Raw genomic sequence first — 17,603 nt, 5'->3', positions numbered from 1 at the left:
CTCAGCCCTGTCGCTTGTGGGAGGGGGCTTGGAGGAAGGGGTCAGGCCTGCCCCCACACTCACCGGCGGCGGCAGCGGGAAGTAATGCAGCTGGGGGCTGGCGGAGTGGGCTGGGGCCAGGTCACTCTGCTTCCCAATCAGCTGTTTGGCGCGGCAAGCCTGGGAGGGAGGAGAAGTGGAGCTGCGGCGCTCGTGGGAGGAGGTGGAGGAGGAGCAGAGGTGAGCTGGGGGGGGGGGGGGGCTGCAGCAAGTAAAAGGGGTCGCAGAGGAACCGCTCTCCGCTCCAGCTCATCCCCACCTCCTTCCCTGAGCGCGCCGCCGCTGCTTCGCTTCCCCCTCCCCCCATTTCCAGGCTTGCTGGGCCAAAGAGCTGATTGGCGCGGCAAGCCTGGAAGGGAGGGAGGGAGGGAGAAGCGGAGCGGCGGCGGCGCGCTCAGGGAGGAGGCGGAGACAGAGCGGAGGTGAGCTGGGGCAGGGAGCGGTTCCTCTCCCTACGCCGATGTAACGCGGTCTCACCTATAGCACGGTGAGATTTTGTGGCTCCCGAGGACCGCGTTCTATCAGGGTAGAGGTGTAATTAAACAAAATTTTGCTGTTTGTTTTATTGTCTTTAGCTAGTTGCTCTTCAGACTCTTTCTTTATACTTGACTTGCCAGAGTTTATGCTCCTTTCTGTGTTTCTCAGTAGGATTTGACTTCTAGTTTTTAGAGGATACTTCTACTCTGGGTGGCTGTCCAAGATTTAGGGCTAGTCTACGCTGGCTGGTTTGCATAGTCGCAGCAGAGAGCTGGGAGAGCTCTCTCCCAGTGCTCTAAAAAACCCACCTCCAGCTACCAGCTGGCGCACTGTCTATACCAGCACTTGACAGCGCAGAAACTTGCTGTGACCAGGGGGGTGTTTTTTCACACCCCTAGCAAGAAAGTTGCAGCACTGTAAAGTGCCAGTGTGGACAAGCCCTAAGGCTTTGTCTACACTACACAGCTTTTAATGACATGTCTGTGTTGCCACAGCCGTGCCACTAAAAGTTGTGCAGTGTAGCCGCTGTTTGTTGGCTCTCCTGCCGACAAAAAACTTCCACCCCCAACGAGCTGGGTTAGCTTTGTTGCCAGGAGCATGCGCATTGTTCACACTGGCACTTCTGTCTTTCGGCGAGGGTGGTGGGGATTGGGAGGTTAACACCTCTAAAAGACAAAAGTTTTGTCGTTCAATTGCCGGTGTAGACATAGCCTACGAGGGTTAAGTCTGGCAGGCTTATTATTGCCAACCAAGAGATAACAATCAGTGTGCTGGGAGGAGAAAGAGGTCTTCCTCTGAACCCTGTTACACGGGGAATAGGAATCCCAACACACCTTGCTTTGCATTGGAGCTTTGTGTGATGAAAACCAAAATCTCATTGGCGTGTGCAACTTTGACTCTGACACAAGTATCAGAACAGTCCCCACTCCTTTATCTTCTTCTTAGAAGAGGAAAAGTAAGACATTCTGGCCTAATGCATTACAAAGTGACATCCCTGAGCTGACTGGGCCAATTCACACTTCCTTTCAAAATGTACCAAGGTTGAGTGTTAGACCTCTGGGATGATGAGCCTTCATGTCCTGTTTTTCAGAAGGAAACTTTTTACTCTCTCCATGTTACAAATCCTTAAATAGTTAGGTCCTTGCAGCAGTAAAGAATAGTCATTTAATTGTTTTTTGTTATAGCTTCTTCTTCCCAGTCATTCTTTCTTTTAAGAAGTCCGAGCGTGTCATTAGGTTTAGCTCATCTGATCCAGTCATCTGTTTTTGCTCTGTTTCCGCTCTGCCGCTTTTCTGTTTATATTTTGCTGTCTGAGAGATTGTGTTTTGACATCCAACCTCAATCGTGTGGAGCAGGTGGAACAGCACGTTGTCATTCATCTGTCACTGCATCATTTACCTGCTTCAGTGACTTATCGATTTCCTGTTCATACCTGTTCCTGCATCTCTGAGGTTGTTTTTCCCACTCTCTGGGAAACATTTCTCACTTGCACCCCTCCTTCCTTTTCATTTACTCTGTGTAATAGTAAAAAGGAACTCACTTGCTTTGTAGGGGGTCCTTCACTTTCCCCGGTTACTCTTCTGCCTCAACCAGAAGCTTGGCCTAAAGGGGAGGTGGGAAATCTAAGGTTCTGTCAGCATCTTTTCTATAAACCCCTCCACCTTGAACGGCCCCTTGAAATATATGTTAACTTCTTATTCTAAACAATCTGTTCCGTCTTGTGTTTAGCTGTGACACTCTGAGTAAGTTTCCCAGACCTGAAGAAGAGCCCTCTGGAATCTTGAAAGCTTGTCTCTCTCTCAAAAAGAGAAGCTGGTGCCATAAAAGATATTACCTCACACTCCGCGTCTCCTCAGCCCTGCTCAATGTGCAGGCAATTCGGATAATGCTGCTGGAAATGCAGCTCATTAGAATGACAAGGTGGGTGAGGTAATATCTCTTATTGGACCAGCTTCTGTTGGTGAGACAGAGAGAGACAAGCTTTTGAGCTTACATAGCGCTCTTACGAGTCAACAGTGGGCCTTGTTGCCAAGAAGGCTAACGGCATTTTGGGCTATATAAGTAGGGGCATTGCCAGCAGATCGAGGGACGTGATCATTCCCCTCTATTCGGCATTGGTGAGGCCTCATCTGGAGTACTGTGTCCAGTTTTGGGCTCCACACTACAAGAAGGATGTGGAAAAATTGGGACGAGTCCAACGGAGTGCAACAAAATGATTAGGGGGCTGGAGCACATGATTTATAAGGAGAGGCTGAGGGAAATGGGATTAGTTAGTCTGCAGAAGGGAAGAATGAGGGGGATTTGATAGCTGCTTTCACCTACTTTGAAAGGGGGTTCCAAAGAGGATGGAGCTAGACTGTTCTCAGTGGTACCAGATGACAGAAGGAGTAGTAATGGTCTCAAGTTGCAGTGGCAGAGGCTTAGGTTGGATATTAGGAAACACTATTTCACTAGGAGAGTGGTGAAGCACTGAAATAGGTTACCTAGGGAGGTGGTAGAATCCCCTTCGTTAGAGGTTTTTAAGGTCAGGGTTGACAAAGCCCTGTCTGGGATGATTTAGATGGTGTTGGTCCTACTTTGAGCAGGGGGTTGGACTAGATGACCTCCTGAGGTCCCTTCCAACCCTGATATTCTATGATTCTTCAGGTAGTATTTTTGATCATAATACAAAGCAAACCCATGCTTCTCTGGTTGAATAATTTGCATTGTTCTCATTTTGTGGCGGCTGTTTCAAAAGATCTTTAGTGCATGAGGTCTCTTCTGAATTGAGATGAGCAAGAATCGAACACAATGTCTGCATCCACTTAGACTTTTGGGATGAGGATTTGGATCAGAATCCAAATATCTCCTCTCCGTTCATCTGTATTGATCCCTTAGGGTTTGTTTTCACTACCGGGGTAAGTCCACTTAAGTCACGCTACTCCAGCTACATGAATAACGTAGCTGGAGTCGACGTAGCTTAGATCGACTTACCCCGGTGTCTTCACTGCACTGCGTCAACAGGAGACGCTCTCTGGTTGACTTCCCTTACGCTTCTCAGAGAGCTGGAGTACCGGGGTCAACCAGAGAGCGCTCTGCCATCGATTTAGAGGGGTTTAAGCCCTGCTCGGACTGCAACAGGCTTATGCCTGTTAGTGACCTGCATGACAGCTGTTTGAAGTGCCTGGGGGAATCCCATATCAAAGAGAAGTGTCACATCTGTAAAAACTTTCATCCCAGGATACAGAAAGAACGCGACATTAGCTTGAGGGTCCTCCTCATGGAGACTGTTCATCTCCCAGGGCTTCAGCTTCGGTGTGTAGCGCACGTCCGGCGCCGGGCTCTTCCCAGCACCGGTTCCCTTTGCTGGTGCCCAAGAAGAGGGACCCGGCACTGAGCAAGCCAGATCAAGGGGCATCGGGAAAAGGACCCTGCTCGGGCCACCTAGCCACAGCGGAGCTGCAAGGGGGCACTGCTCTGGGGACTACCTCCCTAAGGGACCCACCACCAACTCCGGGGAGCAGTAGGGGACCCAGGCTGATGACGCAATCAACACCCTCTAAGCTCCCGGTGCCTGGGGAGCAACAAGTGCTCCCGCCATCCGACTAAAGCTCCCCACAAGGGCAAGCTGGCTGTGAGGGCCTTCCAGAAGGCAAGCGAACAGCGCTGGTCTCCGGAGCCAAGGCAGAGCCCTGTGTCGCCACGCTGTTGGTCTCCTCGTCAGCCCAGGTCACTGATTCACTGCTACAGGTCACCGGCACCGCATTTCCAGCCTCCACCCTCACGCCAGGGCTTGCCTAGAGAGAGATGCTGATCATCTCACAGTCGCCACTGGTCATCTTCGCGCCAACAGTCACCGTCACTGAGGCCTCAGGGATGCTCCCCAGCTTGGCGCTGCTCCCCTACGCCCGGAACCGGTTGGATATTCCAGGCACCAGTCACCCGCAGCGATAGTTAGCCACCAGACCCAGGCTTCAACGGTCCTGCCCTGGTCTCTGAAGGAAGAGGACTTCTCTGGCATGGAGGAGTTCAGTCCCTTGCCTAGACAGCAGCGTGACTGGGCTCCGAAAGGTGCATCCACTGTGGCAATGCCAACCTGGCATCAGGGCCAGAGGCCGACACAATGGCCCTTTTCGAATGCCTGGGGCGTACTCGTTATGCCAATGGCCCAGTCCCACCAGTCCTCGGTCGCTGCATCAGACAAACCTCAGTCGGCACCGGCGGCACTTATAGCACCGGGCTCGGTTTAGGATGCACTGGTGGGCGCTGCGGTGGAGGAGCAGGTGCCCACCCCGAGACCCCCTTCCCCTGAGGGGGAAGATGCCCTGGGCCCTCCTCCTGTAGTCCAATCATCCTCCTCCTCCTCTCCGGACAAGGCAGTGGCAGGGCCCTTCTGGGCTAGTCCACCGGATGACTTCAGAGAGCATCAAACGCTGCTCCTCCGGGTGGCCACCAACTTGGGCCTCAAGGCGGAGGAAATGGAGGAGCAATCGGATACGCTATTGAGTGTGCTTTCCGCGTCCGCCCCTGCTTGTGTCACACTCCTGGTACACGAAGGGGTCCTGAATATTGCCAAGACCATCTGGCAAGCCCCGTTCTTCATCCTGCCCACTTCCAAGAGGGCAGAAAAGGAGTATTTTATTGGTCATATTGGCGGCCAGCGAAAAGGACAAGCAGGGGCCAGCCAGTTCCACCCCCAAAAAATAAGGAGGCCAAGAGATTGGACCTTTTTGGAGGCAAGATTTATTCCATGGCCAATTTCCAGTTCCAGGTGGTAAACCACCAGGCCCTTTTGGGGTACTATAATTTTAACTTGTGGGACTCCCTCAAGTTTAAGGACTCCATGTCCCAGGCAGCAGCTCAAGAACTTGGGGTTCTGGGGGAAGAAGGTACCGTGGCAGCTCGGTGCTCCCTCCAGATGGCCTGAGATGTGGCTAATTCGGCTGCCAGGGTGTTCGCCTTGGCGGTGTTCATGAGGTGTAGTTCCTGGCTCCAGACCACCAGCCTGTCCCAGGAGATGCAGGCCTCTATGCAAGACCTCCTGTTTGACAGGGTTGGCCTGTTCTCTGACCAGACAGACGCGAGGCTACACGGCCTAATGGACACTTGGGCCACCCTCCGCTCACTGGGGATGAATACTCGTCAATCTGACGGCAACCATGCCGACCACCCCCACCGCCAAAGCAGTGGCAGCCTCGGCAGGGACCTGCAAGCAGAAGGGACACTGATTTTAGCCACCACTGCCCTTCATCCTCCCACTCACCAGCACAGCCTCGCCCAGCAAAACACTGCGGGGGGCCAGAAGCCCTCGTTTTGAGGATGCTCTCGAGAGCCACGCACCAATCACCTCCCAGGATCTGCCCTGACCATTTTCCTCGACCATCTCCATCCCTTCCATTCAGCCTGGTTGAGGTTACCTCAGACCGTTGGGTGTTAGACATCGTGTCATCAGGCTACACCCTCCAGTTTTCCAGTAACTTTATACACACTAATAATATACATAGTTGGACAGAACAGTGGGTTTCAGTGGATCATGACCTTTCATATGATCCCTTACGTGGCATGCTTTGTATGAAATATCACAACCATCTATGAATTATAAATATGGGATTATAGGGTGCCATTCTGAGGCACAGTGTGTCACAGGTGGCAACTTGGGTACTGCCCTATAATTCTTATTAAAATTATATTAATTTTAATTCATGATTTGGGCCAATGAATTTTTCTTCTTCTAATAAGAGAATCTTACTGCTCAGGGTAGAACAAGACATTTCTCCTCTGCTATAAATCGGATAAATGGCTGTTTCTTAAAATTTCTGGATAACAAGAATGTTAGCAAATGATAATGGCAAAGTTCTGAATACTGAAATCTTCTCCCATGAAGGTTTTCTTGAAATAAAAATGAAGGGCCAAATTCATCCTGATGTAACTTCATTGAAACCAGTGGGGTTACAACAAGGATCCATCAAGTGATCCTTCCCCTTTCACTCATTCCCAGCTTCTGGCAAACAGAGGCTAGGGACACCATTCCTGCCCATCCTGGCTAATAGCCACTGATAGACCTATCGTTGTTACTATCTTTTGTCTGTCAGGTACCCGTTTCTCACTAGGAATTCTCCCCACACCTGTTGCTGCATCCCAGACAATCAGATGCCCCCTCTAGCTGCAGAAAATGCCCTCACCCTAAGGGTAGGTCCATACTTACCGCGCGGGTCGACGCGGTGAGTTCGACTTCTCGGAGTTCGAACTATTGCGTCTAATCAAGACGCGATAGTTCGAACTCCCCACGCGCTCCGGTCAACTCCGGAACTCCACCACCGCGAACGGCGGTGGCGGAGTCGACCTTGGAGCCGTGGAGTTCGACCCCACCGCGTCTGGACGGGTAAGTCAGTTGAACTAAGGTAGTTCGACTTCAGCTACGCTATTTGCATAGCTGAAGTCGCGTACCTTAGTTCGACCCCCCCTGCCCCCGTAGTGTAGACCAGGCCTAAGTAATCTCTCCAAGGTGATAAGGCAAACAGATGAGAGGTGACCTGTCATGTATATGGTACCCTCAAAGAGGGTGATATCCCCATCCTGGCAGTGCCATTTGAGGTTCCCTCTGGGCCCTCAGTCACTCGCTCTTCACCCGCCTCCTCCTCTGGGGATGGATGTGGGGCAAGGATTGGCTACCGAAGGTGTACCAAGGAACCTTTTTTCAGTGCCTTCCACCTCATTTCTGTCTCTTTCAGCATGGTCACAGCAGGGAGGTGGGAAATCTGACACCCATGACACAGTGAGTTCTTGGTCCTTGAGTGGGGCTTCTAAGTGATACTGTCACTACAATTACTAATCCCCAGCACTGCACCCGCAACACTTCCTCTGGCTGTCTCACACGAATGCAACTGGGATCTTTTATCTGTATGACTGTGGCCACTCCACTAACTGATGAGAGCAGAGCTGTGCCCTTTGCACGTGTCACAGAGAACTCTTTAGGAAGGAGAGAAGTACTCACACTTTTTTCTGTGCTGCACACTGCTGTGAGGTTTGGTGCAGTTTCGTAATGTAAAATTATCTTTACAGTATATTTGTTGTTAATCATAACATAGAGGCTGCTTGCCACTAGGAATCAGAAAGGTCCCTGGTAAATTTACTGCAATACTGCTAGTAGACCAACCTGTGGCAAGTTATAATGACAATTTCTAGTGATAGGTAATGTAGCTGGGGATCCTAGGTGCTCAGATAAGTATTTTGACACTTAGCTAAACCTCTCCATGTCCGGACATTCTTCCATCACTGATTCTAATCTCAGCTTCCGAAAGAGTTCTAAAAGCTGTCAGGTGCTTAAGGGAATAAAAGTCCACAGGGACATGAGCTGTGGCGTATCACACCTCCTGCTCTAAGCACTCCAGCTGCTCATGAGCTATTCTGTATCGCTGTTCCAGTAGGTATTCTCAGCAGCCAATTAAGTTCCTTTGGGTTCCACCCCCCCTGCCTGTTTTAAAGCCTTCTAAAAATAACAAATTTTATAGATCAAACCCTGCTGATCTTCCCTGAGCCAGGGGCCTCCTGAAAGGCAAAACTTCTGTTGATATCAAAGAAGAGCAGGGTTTTTATTTTTTCATTCATTTCAGATTCTGTCCTCTGCTACATATGCATTGCTTATTGCTTCCCTTTATTTCAGTGGAGGCTGGGATACTCGATTGCATACTCGATTGCAAGCTCCTTGGGACAGAGACTGTCTTTGTGTTACGTATATAGTGCCCAGCAAAATGGGGCGGGAATCCTTGATTGGGGCATGTAGGTGCCACCACAATGCAAATAATAACAAACTAATGAACTGAGAGGCAGGGTTTGACCCAGAGACAGGGAGTGTAAAAACATAGCACTAACTTTGTAAACTAGTGTTTACATGAAGATATAGCAGCTAAGGGTTTACATGTAAACAAAAATGTAGTCCCCCTCTCTGAACAAGAAAGAGACTATATATGACCCCTGTCACTGCAGTATCTGGGCACCTCACAATCTCTAATGTATTTATCCTCACAACCTCTCTGTGAGGCAGGGCAGTGCTAGTATCCGCCTGTTACAGATGGGGATCTGAGGCAAAGAGAGGTTAAGTAACTTGCCCAAGGTCACGCAAGAAGTCTCTGACAGAGCAGGGAATTGAACCTATCTCTTTCAAGGGCTAAACTAGTGTCCTAACTACTGGGCCATCTTTCCTGTCACAAATAAACTCTTCCATGTTTCAGGCAGAATCTGAAAAAGATTTGGGGCCAAAATTCACTACTTTTACATTGGCCAGTGCCTAGTAAAATTCATCATGAACCGCTGCCATACGGGCAGCTCTGGCACACTCCCTCAGTCTGTTGGTCATTGTGGCTTCCATCCTAGGCACCTGAAACCACTTTTGTTTCTTTTCTTTTACCTCTGGCGCTGTCAGAGCCCTGGGGTGCCCAATGATGTACATGAGCTCAGGGAAACATTGTCATGGTGGGGTTCACTCACTAGAGTATTCTGGGGTTTGGCTGCACATTTGCCCCTGAATGCTGGTCTGTGGGAGCATCAGGTCGGATATGTGGATTGTCCGTCTCCTCTTGCCTCTTTTGCCCTTCCCAGCATTTGTGAAGTGTGCTGGTGTTTGGAGGAAGCACTTCCTCACAGTGACTGGCAGGTGGCGCTCTTCACTACTCTCACCGGTGCTGAATGGTTTCACTAAGGAACAGTGGACAGCAGGCGATAGGATAGGGAGACCAATCCTATTCAATTTATTCATAAATGATCTGGAGAAAGGGGTAAACAGTGAGGTGGCAAAGTTTGCAGATGATACTAAACTGCTCAAGATAGTTAAGACCAAAGCAGATTGTGAAGAACTTCAAAAAGATCTCACAAAACTAAGTGATTGGGCAACAAAAAGGCAAATGAAATTTAATGTGGATAAATGTAAAGTAATGCACACTGGGAAAAATAACCCCAACTATACATACAACATGATGGGGGCTAATTTAGCTACAACGAGTCAGGAAAAAGATCTTGGAGTCATCGTGGATAGTTCTCTGAAGATGTCCACGCAGTGTGCAGAGGCGGTCAAAAAAGCAAACAGGATGTTAGGAATCATTAAAAAGGGGATAGAGAATAAGACTGAGAATATATTATTGCCCTTATATAAATCCATGGTACGCCCACATCTCGAATACTGTATACAGATGTGGTCTCCTCACCTCAAAAAAGATATTCTAGCACTAGAAAAGGTTCAGAAAAGAGCAACTAAAATGATTAGGGGTTTAGAGAGGGTCCCATATGAGGAAAGATTAAAGAGGCTAGGACTCTTCAGCTTGGAAAAGAGAAGACTAAGGGGGGATATGATAGAGATATATAAAATCATGAGTGATGTTGAGAAAGTGGATAAGGAAAAGTTATTTACTTATTCCCATAATACAAGAACTAGGGGTCACCAAATGAAATTAATAGGCAGCAGGTTTAAAACAAATACAAGGAAGTTCTTCTTCACGCAGCGCACAGTCAACTTGTGGAACTCCTTACCTGAGGAGGTTGTGAAGGCTAGGACTGTAACAATGTTTAAAAGGGGACTGGATAAATTCATGGTGGCTAAGTCCATAAATGGCTATTAGCCAGGATGGGTAAGAATGGTGTCCCTAGCCTCTGTTTGTCAGAGGATGGAGATGGATGGCAGGAGAGAGATCACTTGATCATTGCCTGTTAGGTTCACTCCCTCAGGGGCACCTGGCACTGGCCACTGTCGGTAGACAGGATACTGGGCTAGATGGACCTTTGGTCTGACCCAGTATGGCCGTTCTTATGTTCTTATGAGATTTTAAACAGGGCCGGCTCTGGCTTTTTTGCCGCCCCAAGCGAAAAAAAGAAAAGGGGGGGGCGGAGCGGCAAAGCAGGAGGGGTAAAAAACAAAACAAAACAAAAAAACCTGTGGCGCGGCCCAAGCAGCAAAGTGGGGGAGGGACACCTGCAGTGCGGCCGGAGCGGCAAAGAAAACAAAACAAAAAAACCTGCGGCGCGGCCAGAGCAGTGGGGGGGAGGGACCTGCAGCGCGGCCGGAGCGCCAAAGCAGGGAAAGAAAACAAAACAAAACAAAAAAACCTGGGGCATGGCTGGAGCGGCAAAGCAGGAGGGGGGAAAAAACAAAACAAAAGAAAAACCTGTGGCGGGGCCAGAGCAGCAAAGCGGGGGTTGGGGGGAACCTGGAGCACGGCCGGAGCGCCAAAGCAGGGAAACAAAACAAAACAAAACAAAAAACCTGGGGCATGGCCGGAGAGGCAAAGCAGGAGGAAAAAAACAACAAAAAAAAACCCTGCCGGGCAGCCGGAGCCAGGGTGCAGGGGGACTCCCTGTGCTGCAGACGTGCAGCAGAGTGCGCACCCAGTCTAGCGGGGAGGAAGGGGAGGGAGCAGGGGAGAGAGAGAGAGCAGGGGGGCGGCCAGGGCTTCAGCGGGGCGCTTGTCCCGCAGTCCTGACCACTGCGCCGCCTACCGGGTGGGCTCCGCTCCGCTCCAGTCAGGGGAGAGGCAAGAACAGGGGCTGCCCTGCCCATTTTGCTGCAGGGCGCTCCCCTCCTCAGCACTGCTGCCCCCTACAGGGCGGCCGGAGCGGCAAACCAAAAAAAAAACAAAACAAAAACCGGCCGTGCTGCCCCAATATTGGGTGAAATGCCGCCCCATAGAATATGCCGCCCCAAGCACCAGCTTGCTCAGCTGGTGCCTGGAGCCAGCCCTGATTTTAAAGGCCTTTTTTAGACTGTGAACTTGCGGAAAAGGGTAGAGAAAGAAGGGGTGCAGCGTTCAGGAGCCATCCGTCCAATAGGGATTTTTACCAGTGATTATGCCAGAAGGCTTGTATCCCCTTGATCTTTGTGGCGTGATCACGAAGTGGTCATCGCAGCTTAGGGACCGCATCTCTCTTTGTAACAGCTCTTTTCAGATGTGACTAGTGATTCCGGCCACTTCGATTTTTGGCTGCCCAGCTTCAGATGCTTTGCAGGGGCGTGATTTTCAGAAGTGCTGTCACCTGCCCTTTGAAAGGCACCTCAGGTTGGGCTCCCAAAAATTACTAGTCACGGTGAAAATTTTTGACCCTAAATCTTTTTCAGATTTGACCTCGAATCCCTATTTCCTCACCTGCTGCCCAGCTCTCCCCACCCTCCATCAGGGCTTGGGGAAACTCTGCTAATATTCAAGTTTCTGCTGGTGTTTTCCACCCCCCCCTTCTGTCTTTACTATTAAAGCTTAGAAATCCAAAGCTGCTGCCTTCCTTTATGGCGGCGTTTCTCCCAGCAGAGAACAAAACAGGGCTGGATGAACTTTTTGTGAGTCTGGCGCCAAACATATTTGTGGGCCCCCATGGGGGCAATGGGGCATGGTGCAGGGGGGGGGGGTCGGTCTCCAGAGCGAGGGGCTGGTAAGGCAGGGGATGGCGCGGCAGGAGCAGAGCCCAGCATGAGGACACTGTTTACAAACCTGCAGCTGCCAGACGCACACTGGCCCGCCCAGCCCTGCACTGCCAGTGTGCCCCTTCCCCCTGGGGGCGGGCCCATGCCACACCGCCCCCCTACCCAGGGCCACACCCTTATGCCCAGTGCCCCCTTGCCCAAAGACCGCCAGCACTGGTCCAAGGCAGCTCGTCCCGAGGAAGCACGTGGGGCCCTGCAGGCGGCGGGCAGCAGAGACCACCCAGCCAGAGCTGCACTGGGGAGTGGGGCAGACCCAGACCCTGGGACGTGACCCCCGAGAGCCTTCTCAACCCAGCTGCGCCACTGGCCCCACACCCAGGGGTCAGGCAGGAGGGATGGGCGTGAAGAGGAGTGAGCGAGGCCTCGGGGCAGAGCACAGGCAGAGAAGGGAAGGGAGGTGGGGCCATGGTCTGGACTCCGGGGCTCCTTCTGAGTGTGGGCCCGGCGCCATGGAGCCACTGGCGCCATGGTAAACCCGGTACTGGACCAGAACACCAACATTAATTTGTCTTTGCAACTCTCCTATAAGCATTTGCCTCATGACCCACCACGGGTAGACTCCAGCCCTGTTTATAGAGGCTGACTGTTTTGGTGTGAGCTCATTCAATATGGCAGTGAAAGTTCTTGTCGTTGATTTGAAAGAACAGGAAAAGCAGAAGGACAAAACCACCAGGGGGATGAAATACTCCTGCCTTTTTCCTATCAAAGGTAATGAGACGCTAAGGGGCTGATGGGACCCCTGAAGTTCTGTTCAGTACTCTGCATGGCATAATTGTTCTTAGGAATGATCTTTATGCTAAATCCAAATAGCGCATCACTTGCATAAAATTCTGGAATTGAATAAAACTCATCAAAGTGAAATTGTCTCATCTGAAGATCTGAAAAGCAATGTAGCCTTTTAAAGCAAATCCCTGATGATATACACACTTGTGTCATGCACCAGTCTTTGATACTAATGCAGCACGGCACACCGAAGCCTTGTAAATTGTAATGTCATTCTCATCTCTGAAATATTAAGTAGAGGGAGGAACTCAAAACCCAATGAATTCAAAACGTGAGTGTCCTCCCCACAAAGCAACATCCTTTCCAAAAGTTATTCCAGCTTGGTTACTAGTTCACTCTTGGACCCAGGCCTGTTAAAGTGTAATCGCATCCTGTAGCAGGGTAAAGCAGAGCCATGTTAAATACGGCACAGCTCTCAGGGTCGCAATACGTATTTGAATTTTCCAGCCTTATCTAAGCTGAGCTGCTCCAGCTAACTGCCAAGGCAGTAATATACGTGGGACACAGTTCTGAGCCCAAATGACTCACCTGTTAGGAGTATCCAAATGGCAAACATGGATTTTTCTTAGAATGTTTTTTTTTAAACACAGACTGAGGCCCACTGACTAGAATACACCTCCAGATGTACGGTGACCGTCTTCCACTCTGATTACGTCTGTAGAGCAGTTTGTAACAGATCAAAGTGAGCTTTACGTAAATGATAAACTACAGTGATATTTTGTTTGTGTAGGCTGACTTGCAAAAATATTTCTGATCATTATTTATCAGCTTATTGCCTTTTCAGATGTCCAGCACTCTAGCAACCAGGTGAAAAGAGGGTCACAGGCTATCTTAATACTACTGGATTCTTTCAAAGACTTTCTGAAGACACAGTGGGTCAAATTTTCAGCTGGGTAAATCAGGGTAGCTGATGGAGCTATGCCAGTTTACACCAGCTGAGGATGTTTTTGTAATAGTGACTCAAATGTTTTTGTTTTTTTTTTAAATGGAGCCACCTAGAAGTACATTTGCCTAAACTAAGTAACCATGTGACGCTGCTGTAACCCTTGTCCTTCCTTGCCCCATCCGGTCCCTGCTGTGATCCTCACTGAAAACACATGTGCCAGCACAAATCAGTGGGACTCCGCGTGGGCCCATGCATCTGCCTTAGCAGGTCTGATTGCAGGATTGAGGCTTCTTCTGGTTGTAAGCTCTTTTGAGCCGGGAGTGTGTCTGATTGTGCTGGGAAATAACTTGGCATGTGTTTGGGTGCTGTGAAAATATTGATAATAAAAAGCAGAAGCAAATTGTTGCTGCTTTAAAGCTTGGAAACTAGGAAGACATTTCTCACTTCAATTGAAAATTGTCAAGACAGACACGTTTGTTGGGCACGCGTACACACACACACAAATACGCACACGCTCAGGATACTGAATGACAACATACTCCACTACTGACACCAGACGTCCTTAGAGCACATCTTATTGGCTGAGAATAACTTGAAGACAGAACATAATTATTTAGCAACTTCAGAAAGCTGATAGCTCAGGGGTAGGCAACCTATGGCATGCGAGCTGATTTTCAGTGGCTTTCACACTGCCCGGGTCCTGGCCACTGGTCCGGGGGACTCTGCATTTTAAGTTAATTTTAAATGAAGCGTCTTACACATTTTAAAAACCTTATTTACTTTACATACAACAATAGTTTAGTTATATATTATAGACTTATAGAAAGAGACCTTCTAAAAATGTTAAAATGTATTACTGGCACGTGAAACCTTAAATGAGAGTGAATAAATGAAGACTCGGCGCACCACTTCTAAAAGATTGCCGACCCCTGTGATAGCTTTTCCAAATTAACCCAGTCCTCGGTGTCACATACCCTATAAAACTGAGACAGCCTGGTTCAAATAATCAATCTGTCTTTCTGCATAAAGGAAATAAAACCTGTTCTGGTAGCAAACCCAGTTAGTAAAGTCTGATGACACAGCCATATAAATCTTCAGCTTTGCAGGATCTTCCTCACTGTGGTTTTTGTCTTGGTTTCTGTTTGTCCAGAGGGGGAGGAGGAGGAGGAGGATGAAGAGGAGGATGAAGAAGAGGAGGAGGAGGAAGACAGAGATACAGACTCAATGGAGGAAAGCATGGAGGGTGACACGGAGCTGCCAGGTTTCACTCTTCCTGGCGAAACTTCCCAGGAGCCTGTAGTTGGCATAGGAGACTCTGCCGCACAGCTGGCTGGGGTATCTTACCAAGTTCCAGACACCATTGAATGGGAACAGCAAAACCAGGGCCTTGGTAAGAGCAACTCTTCTCTTCTTTCTTTAAGGGGGAGTGTTCCTTGTTTTGCATTTTTTGCTCAGAAACCCCCTGGGCTGTATAATTAACGTATTCACTAAATCCAGAGTAGGGTCACTGTAGGCAATGCAAGTACTCCAGATGGACACCAGTGTCACCGGGATCAGAATCTGGCTCTGTGTCCCCAGTCAAATAACATCCCATTTACTGGAGAACCCACTCAGTGCACCCGTTCTAGCCCTTTGTTTCCAAAGCCTCACACCGTATCACTCGGCGGCGGACAGACTAGCTGGCTACGGTAAGTGCTGAAAACTGAGCTTCAAAGGGAAAGTTGGGCGCCCTCTGCTAGAGGAGAGGTGCAGCAAAGTGAGGCCTGCTAGGACAGGGAAGAGTAGTGGTTAGTCAAGCATTTTGCTACTGCTGCTCTCACCTGCTGCTGCATTCTTTTCAGTGCCAGTTTCCTGGCATTTCGTGGGAGAGGTCTGTTCCAGGTACATGCATCAGCCTTTGAGGCAATGAGTTCATGGTATGTGAGGCAGCACTGGTGAAGGTTACAAACCAAGGCCTACATGAAATTATATTCAGTCTGTGCCCAGCTTATCTCTAGCTCTGGATTGCATGACCAGACCAGATATCCCCACCTGGGAAAACCACCAGTCTAGGAAGGCCATGCCCTCGATCAGTCTCCTGGGCCTAACCATTGCAGCTTGCACTGTATGAGAAGTCACCAGCTGTTTGGTGATCTCTGTTGCACAAGGCAACATAGAAAGCCGCAAGGACAGCGTCAGCCTCGTCTCCAAACTTCTGTGGTCACAGCTTTAGTTGTCTGCCTTATTGTCGACATGACGTGAATTTCCCATCCTTGTACGCCGAAGCTGAACGCGTTAGGAATTGAAATGGGTGCTTGCAGCCATCTGAGGTGAGCGGTGGGCCTAAGGTGTGGGCCAGTAGAAGGTTTAAGAAAGAGAGAGATCACCAGTCTCGAGTCCTTTTATCTTCAGCCTCTATCATGTATTGTGTGATTATAACTTGCACCTCTGCCAGGAGTTCAGTTCCTTGCATTTGGCAGTTCTTTCCCCTGTAAATCCATTTCCAACCTGCTCTGGTGGTGGTAGTTTCCTCTGAAGCATTTTTCGAGATCCTCAACTGCCAGGCTGCTTGTTCCCTGCTGAGGGCAGATTGAGTTTGAGTCTGATCTGACATCACTCTGGCTGACTAAATCTTGCTTGGAAAAACTGTTTCATGTTTCACATGTAAAATCTGTTGCATGGGTCTTATTAGCCCATTAAACTGGACAGGAGCAATGTGTGAAGTAAATAATTCTGATTCCTTAACTCCTTGCTGGTTAATTTTAAAGAACTGGATTTAGAGGAATAAACAGGTGAATATTTGGGAGAGAAAGGTTGCACTGAGAAGGCCTCAGAAAGCTTTTCATTTGTTGTTGCATTATTTTTATGGTGTCTAGGGAGAAAAAGATAATTTACCAGATCCTTTGTGCTGGCTTGACCAGTTCAGTGCCACCAATGGGATTACTCACATGCTTACAGTTAAGCGCGTGGTTAGCCTGGTTCAGGGCCAGAGTGCTCGACACCTGGCAGGATTGCATCCTGGATAAGTATCTCTGCAAAGCTTTGCCTCTTGAGCTGCCAGTCATCGCCAGATGTGTCAGTGTGTTGTAGCCATTTACAAGAGTTCAGTCACATATATTAGAGCATATGTATGTTTACATGAGTTCTGTTATAGTATTTACCATGTAACATAAGTTTGTGTTTAAGGGTGTCCACCCCACACCAGAAAGGAAGGGGTTAAAAGCAGCCTAGGGAGGCTGTGCAGGGAGTAGCCAATCAGGGCCCAGTGGGCTTACATAAAAGGAGCTGCTGAGACAGAGACACTCAGTACCTGCAGGGAGTCCAAGGGGAAAGGACTGTGTTCCCAGCAGGCTGCAGGAAGTTAGCACCTTGGACAGAGCAGTTGCTGGCAGGGACTGGGAGAGCAAGCGGCTGGGACTTGCAGGCTGGAGGCCCTGAAAAGAGGGTGAAAAAGGTGCTGGGGCTGCAGGGCAGTGGCCCAGGGAATTGAAGCACTATTAGCAGAGAAGTTAAGGAGAAGCAGCAGAAGGCTGCTATCTACAGGGTCCGTGGGCTGGGATCCAAAGTAGTGGGGCCACTGGGGAAGTGGCTGGACTATAGAACTGGGAAATATTCCCCCTACCCCCCCGAAGGGGGAAAACATGGATGGTGGCACGGCTGGAGGGTGGAATGATGAAAAGGACACTGCGGTTCCTGGGCTGAGACGGGTATGCGGGCGGAAAAGGTGGCAGCAGAAGCACCACCAGGAGAGGGTGTGCTGGCTGAAAGAGCTATTCCCTGAGACAACCAGCAGGAGGCACCTCTCCGGTGAGTGGCCCTTGACTAAAGTAGGATGAATGATCCCTGGAATATGGGTTATTTTCTCCAGAGAATTTATACAGCTCCTTGCCAGTTCCTCTTCCTTCTCTTCAGATGAAGCACTTAAAATGTTTGTTGATATCAACAGCTATGTTCCTCATAACAAATGAAAAATGCACATTTGGACCATCACTTTGTTTT

General features: G+C 49.4%; 1 protein-coding gene across 2 annotated transcripts in view; it reads left to right on the top strand.

Moving 5' to 3' along the window:
* The window catches only part of ARMH4 (armadillo like helical domain containing 4), a 123,289-nt gene that overhangs the window by 34,930 nt on the left and 70,756 nt on the right, over nt 1–17,603 (top strand). For both annotated transcript variants that reach the window (XM_045015075.1, XM_045015076.1), the window contains exon 5: nt 14,776–15,015. In XM_045015075.1, the coding sequence (XP_044871010.1) occupies nt 14,776–15,015 (240 nt within the window). The remainder of the gene's footprint in view (nt 1–14,775; nt 15,016–17,603) is intronic.

The sequence above is a fragment of the Mauremys mutica genome, chromosome 4, assembly GCF_020497125.1.
Source record: "Mauremys mutica isolate MM-2020 ecotype Southern chromosome 4, ASM2049712v1, whole genome shotgun sequence".
In the NCBI taxonomy this organism is placed as follows: Eukaryota; Metazoa; Chordata; order Testudines; family Geoemydidae; genus Mauremys; species Mauremys mutica.
Note: the sequence above shows the minus strand (reverse complement) of the source record. Positions and strands in the feature narration are given on the sequence as shown.